At 46.1% G+C, this 5839-nt stretch overlaps 1 protein-coding gene across 1 annotated transcript; it reads right to left on the bottom strand.

The window, feature by feature from the left end:
- Positions 1-319: 319 nt before the first annotated feature.
- Positions 320-3326, bottom strand: LOC130070670 (uncharacterized). Its single transcript, XM_056235151.1, has 2 exons — positions 2471-3326; positions 320-351 (listed from the first exon to the last, which is right to left on the bottom strand). Exons 1-2 carry the CDS (start codon positions 3324-3326, stop codon positions 320-322), a joined length of 888 nt encoding a protein of 295 aa, XP_056091126.1.
- Positions 3327-5839: the final 2513 nt, after the last annotated feature.

The following is a 5839-nucleotide window of genomic DNA, read 5'->3' as shown; positions in this document are numbered from 1 at the left end:
GGAAGAGGCTGGATTTCTCCAAAAGTGATAAATGACGCTTCTCCCCTTCGCTCGCTCTCTTACTCCGCTGGTCTCCTCGTCTGCTGAACAATGTAGTCGTTGACTCGATTTCCCCTCGGGAAATCCCTTTTTGTTTTTTTGTTTCGTCTAAAAGTTTCGTCTTTTTCTTAAGTGTCCTACCAAGTTCACCTCCCAGGAAAGGAGGCGAACTTAGCCGATCTATTTTCTTTGGTAATGTTACCTCCAAGATTTTAAACCTCTGCTCAACACACGCGCCAAGCAGCCCACGTGACGTTTCCTCACACACAAAGGACTCAGCTCACGCGGCCAGACAGGGCCGTATAGGAATGCCTCAACACACAGAGACAGACCATAACATAACTTGTGCAAGTATAATCTCTTTATAGAGCTTCTAAGAAGTTTTAAGATGATGTTTCGTGTTGTAATCGGAGAGGTGAATGTCTTCCTGCCAATGAAATTCTGTCAATGTTCTCTCTCTCTCTCTACCCCTCCCTCTTTCTCTCTCTCTTACTCGCTCACGCATGTACGTTATCCATTGTCCAAACTTTATGCATTTCTCGTTCATTGATGTCTTATTGTATTGTTCATTGTTGTCTATGTGTTTGTAAATACATATATCCCATGTAACCGTAGTAAATACATAAGTAGTCATGCCTCTATTAAATTAATCATATATTCATTAGATTGATGTGCTGTCTCTTTGCTCAATTTCAAGTCACTTAAGTGCCAAAGGTCTAACTTATGCTACAAGCTTTACGAATTAAAGATACTTTAAAGAGTAACGTTATGTGTTGATAGGGCGGGAAACCCAATTCTTCTGGCCAGAGAATTGCGTTTGCTGAAATCCTATAAAGTAAGATGATATTGTGGATCCCACAAATATTATCCTGACAATTGAGCTAATTCATTTTACCTGTTTGTGAAACATGGTCCGTGTAATTAACTACAATCAACTTGTGGTTAATTTCCGGGATTCACACGTATGCATGCAGGTAAAATGACAGATCCTCCCTTAGAGGGAGATTAAATTTAATGTAAGACTGATCTAATCCAAACATGTATGAATAATTATTAATTACCAATTATTAATTATGATATGCAAATTCCCCACGGATTAGATCCGCCCTGAATCCTTACACCACCATAACAGACAAAGCGCTGGTCTGAGGTCCTGAAACACTGCGTTCTGTCTACATAGATGCGAAGAGCACGTACTGGACAGAGCAGTGCCAAGGCTGGGTCTGCCTCCTCCGGGGGAAGCGCTTGCAGGTTCACCACCTGGTCCCGGAAGGGAGTGGTAGGAACCTTGGGCACATATCCAAGCCGGGGTCTCAGGATCACGTGAGAGTAGGCCGGCCCGAATTACAGGCTTGCTTCGTCAACGGAGAATGCGTGCAGGTCCCATACCCTCTTGATGGAGGCCAATGCAACCAGGAGTGCTGTCTTCATTGACAGGAACTTAAGCTCCAATGATTGCAAAGGCTCAAAGGGAGCACTCTGCAGGGTAGTTAGAACCACTGAGAGGTCCCAAGAGGGAACGAGAGGAGGGCGAGTAGGATTCAGTCTCCTCGCTCCTCTCAGGAACCTGACGATCAGCACCAGTTAACGAAGAGGTTCCACTTCAGCGCATAGACGTGTCTCCTGGACGACGCTCTAGCGGAAGTGATGGTAGCCACCACCGCTGGTGGTAGGGTACTCAAACCTGCCTCGTCCCGTCCAGGAGCCACACGTGGAGGTTCCAAAGATCGGGACGAGGGTGCCATAGGGTGCCCCGTCCCTGAGAAAGGAGGTCCTTCCTCAGGGGAATCGGCCAAGGAGGTGCTGTCGCGAGGAGTACGAGTTCAGAGAACCAGGTCCAGGTGGGCCTGTACGGCGTGACCAGAATGACCTGCTCCTTGTCCTCCCTGACCTATTTGCGGCCCCGCGGCCAGCTGTGCGCCAGTGCATCCGTTTCAAACGCGCCCTCGGTCAGGGAATAATACAGGGCACAATGGGTCAAGTCGTGAGAGCCAAAGATATCTATCTGTGCGTCCCCGAACTGGTCCCAAATCAGCTGAACCGACTGGGGATGGAGTCGCCAATCACCCGGGAGGGGCTGAAGCCGTGAGAGTTCGTCGGCTGCACAGTTTCAGCGCTCCGGGGATATAAATGGCACGAAGCGACCTCAGATGCTTCTGACTCCATATGAGGAGGTGGCGGGCGAGTTGCGACATACGGCAGGAGCGTAGACCACCTTGACGGTTGATGTACGCTACAGTGGCGGTATTGTCTGATCAGACTAGTACGTGTTGATTCTTGAGCATGGCCCTGAAGCGGTGCAGAGCAAGACGTACAGCCAGCAACTCGAGGCAATTGACCAAACCCAGGGAGTGTGCGGTCACCTTCGTTGCCCGGAGAGCGAGGTCAGTGGCGGCGCGCAGCTCATCAAAGAGCCCTGGGTCTGTCCTACCCTCGTGCATGTCTCTGAGCATCTGGGCCTTGTAGACCTGCAGAGTGGCCATGGCATGCAGAGAAGCAGCTGCCTGTTCCGCCGCTCTGTAGGACTTCGCCACTAACATAGACAAAAACCTACAGGCTTTGGATGGGTGCTTAGGCTCGCCACGAGAAGAAGCACTCTGAGGACACAGTTGTATCGCAACAGAGCATTCAACCGAGGGGAGCCCAGTGTACCCACGGGCAGCTGCCCCATCGAGAGGAGGAAAGGCGGATGAAATCAACGAGCGGTCACAAGAAGACATGGGAGTCTTCCAGGGCTTCGAGACTTCATCATGCACGTCCGGGAAGAAAGGTATTGGGGCAGGCTGCAGACGGGAACCAGCAGCTGCACCCAAAAACCAATCGTCCAGCCGCGAGCGCTCGGGACAGGGTGGAGGGGTCCACTCTAACCTGATGCACGCGGGTGCCCGGGAAAGCATGGCCGTCATCTCTGGATCAGACTGAGCCACAGCCGTATTCACACCCGAAGGTGGCAGCTGTGACGAGTCGTCACTTTCAGACGAATCAGACCCATTTTGTGATGCTGCAATCGACATCGCGTCTTCCTCTGGAGCGCCAAAGGAAACCCGCGGGGCACCCGGAAATGGTCCCGCGGCAATCCCCTGAACACTCGCGGGTTGCAACACTGAAGAAGGTGCTGTGGGGCACGGACAGACAGCCGGCTCTTTGTTCCACACAGTCACCCTCAGATCATCCTGGCCACCAGCCGAAGTAGAGCCTCTCATGGAGGCGCTAGATCGGGGTGTGGATGAGGGGGCTCTCACTCTTGCGTGGTCACTGAGTCTCGATCGTAGTGTTGCAATGGTCATGTTCCCACAGAGAGAACATGAGTCATCCACGAGCGCTGCTCTAGCGTGATCAATGCCCAAACACACTAGACAGCGCTCGTGCCCATCAGAGTCGGATACAAGTCGACCGCAACGAGAAGTACACGGGCGAGGCATCTTTAAAAAGACGTGCCGCGTGCAAGCTCTATTGTGAGATAAAAACTCGTGTGCTAAAGCGCCCGCGGAGAAATACACCAACTGGCAAACCACGCACAGATTAGCAGGAAGTGTGCACTCGCCAGGAGATCGCCGTCACACCAACACTGGAGAGTTTGATTGTCTCGTAAGAAGCTGACAAAATCAGAGATGGCTAAAGGAACGACGAATTAACTTGGCTCCGAAGCGAAAACATATCTGCATGCTGCCGGCTTCCTCCTTTTATACCCACGAGGTGGGGCGGAGTTGCGCCATGCAAATTCCGCAGACCCATGGCATTTCTTTGCCACTGGCTTGTTTTGTAATACTCGAAGTTGAAACCCCCATTCGTCGTCATCCGACGGAACTCGGAGTGACAACGAAAGGGAACTCTTCGTTTTAAGCAAATCTTTGTTGTGTAAACAGCCCCTCAGGGTTTATATACACAGTGCAGACTGATCTCATGAAATGGCGTATGTATGACACGCCAATTCGTATTTTCATTTTTGGCGTGCTATCAACACGCATAATCGCTTTTCAGCGTGTTTATCAACGCCTTTGACTTAACGTTATATTACTGTATTATGTATATATAAATATATGACCTACCCCAACCCCGTCCCTAAACCTACCCGTCACTGGGGTTAATACCATTTATGAGTCTTCTCCTACCATCCTAGGAAAAGAAATATCGCTCCACAGATGTAGATATAGATTTTGCTTCGTTTCGCTCGGACATTTAACGGCGTACACATACACGCGGAATCACTCGGACATTTAATGGCGTAGACATACACGCAAAAGATTTCGGCGTGGACATACACGCGGATACCTGAAAATGCGTATAGATAACACGCCACTTGAATTGAAAGTGGCGTGTATGTTTACGCAAAGTCATGATGTCATGTTGCACAGTGAGACATAATGAACTGAAGAGAAAAGGGTGTGTGTAGCTAATTATCAACCAAGGAAAGAAACTAACTAGGAACAGGAACATAACAAATTGAAAACTAAACCATTACTGACTATACTTATTGCAATTAGATGGTAAGCAAACAATGATTTCTCGAAATCAACACATTGGATGCAGGAGAAATGGGCAGGAATAAAGATTGAAACGACTTGCTATGGCAAGTGGTCAGAGTATCTCTGAAATGGCACAGCTTCTGGGTTGCTCTTGGTCATCAGTGGTGAGAATTTAACAACCCCTTCATATTTAATTTGATATTTATACAAAATAAGAATTTTGTAAACAGTATTAATATTTATTGCTATTTTTGTTTTTTTGTACACCCCTATTTTTATTCTGTTTAATATGACAGATCAGAGTTTTGAAGAAAATTCTGGCCTCACCCCTGCCAACTCAAAGTTCAGTATCTTAATAGATTATTACCGACCTCTAGTGGTTGATCAGGAGAAGAGAGATAACGAGATTTATAGCTTCAAGAAATGTATAGCCATTTATAGCTATATTTCAGTTTGCTTCAGTGTACTCTAGTGACATTGTTCTTGTAGTCTTGACATTTTTATTTTAATCATTGTATTTTTTTTCTGCAGATCTTCAGGATTTGTGTAACTGAAATAGGAAACCGGTAATGTGAAGTCATAGCCAGGTCATGAATCACCAAAACATGCATCACCAAAATGGACAAAGGTCTACATAACTGGCGAAGAACTGGATCTGCCAGATTGTTGCATTGTAAGTAAATCTTAACTTGTAAATCTTGGTTGACATTTCCTTCTTGTCAGCACCATTGTTTTTGGGCTTCAGGAATTTTTCCATTAGTCAGTACCAGTCTGTGAACTACACAGAGAGTGGCACATATTATGAATTGATTGCCTCTTTTTGGATATAACAGAATGGTTGCTGAAAAATACTACAAAGTTTAAAGTAGGATTATTTATAAACCATTATACTGTAAAGTGTATTAATATTTAAAATTTGCTTTTGTATTTATTTTTACTTAAAGTTTTAGTAATTGTATGCGTTTGTCGTTATTCTTTTTTTAATATTACTTTTTAGCTTTAATTTTCAAATCAGTTTTAGTTTAGTACTTTCAGAACTTAAACTTATTGTATTGCAGTTATAGTTTCCAACATTTAATTTTTTTTTAAGCTTTTCATCTAATATTTATATTTTAGTTCAATTAGCTTTAGGAACAGCTTCACTACTTCCTGAACTTCAGCCAGTCCTTTGTTTCCTGTCTGTCATTATTGGACAAACTGATTAATCCAGGGCTGCGTTCAGCGCCGACAAAACGTTGCAGAACGTTTTTTAAACAGAAACGGTGATGCGTTGAACGCACTGTTGTGATGACGCAAGAGTTGCAACTACGGCAGCTGAGAAGGCTTTTTGTGTT

Source organism: Rhinichthys klamathensis, unplaced genomic scaffold (genome assembly GCF_029890125.1).
Source record: "Rhinichthys klamathensis goyatoka isolate OS25496 unplaced genomic scaffold, OSU_Roscu_1.1 h1tg000413l_1, whole genome shotgun sequence".
In the NCBI taxonomy this organism is placed as follows: Eukaryota; Metazoa; Chordata; class Actinopteri; order Cypriniformes; family Leuciscidae; genus Rhinichthys; species Rhinichthys klamathensis.
This window is presented reverse-complemented; position numbering and strand designations above follow the sequence as displayed.

Bases quoted from the DNA above. Each gene is read 5' to 3' on its own strand.
- LOC130070670 (XM_056235151.1), bottom strand. From the start codon at position 3,326: ATGACCATTGCAACACTACGATCGAGACTCAGTGACCACGCAAGAGTG. The intron at 352-2,470 runs GTAGGACAGACC...CTGTGTGTTGAG, and splicing joins GCTCAGAGACATGCACGAGG to GCATTCCTATACGGCCCTGT.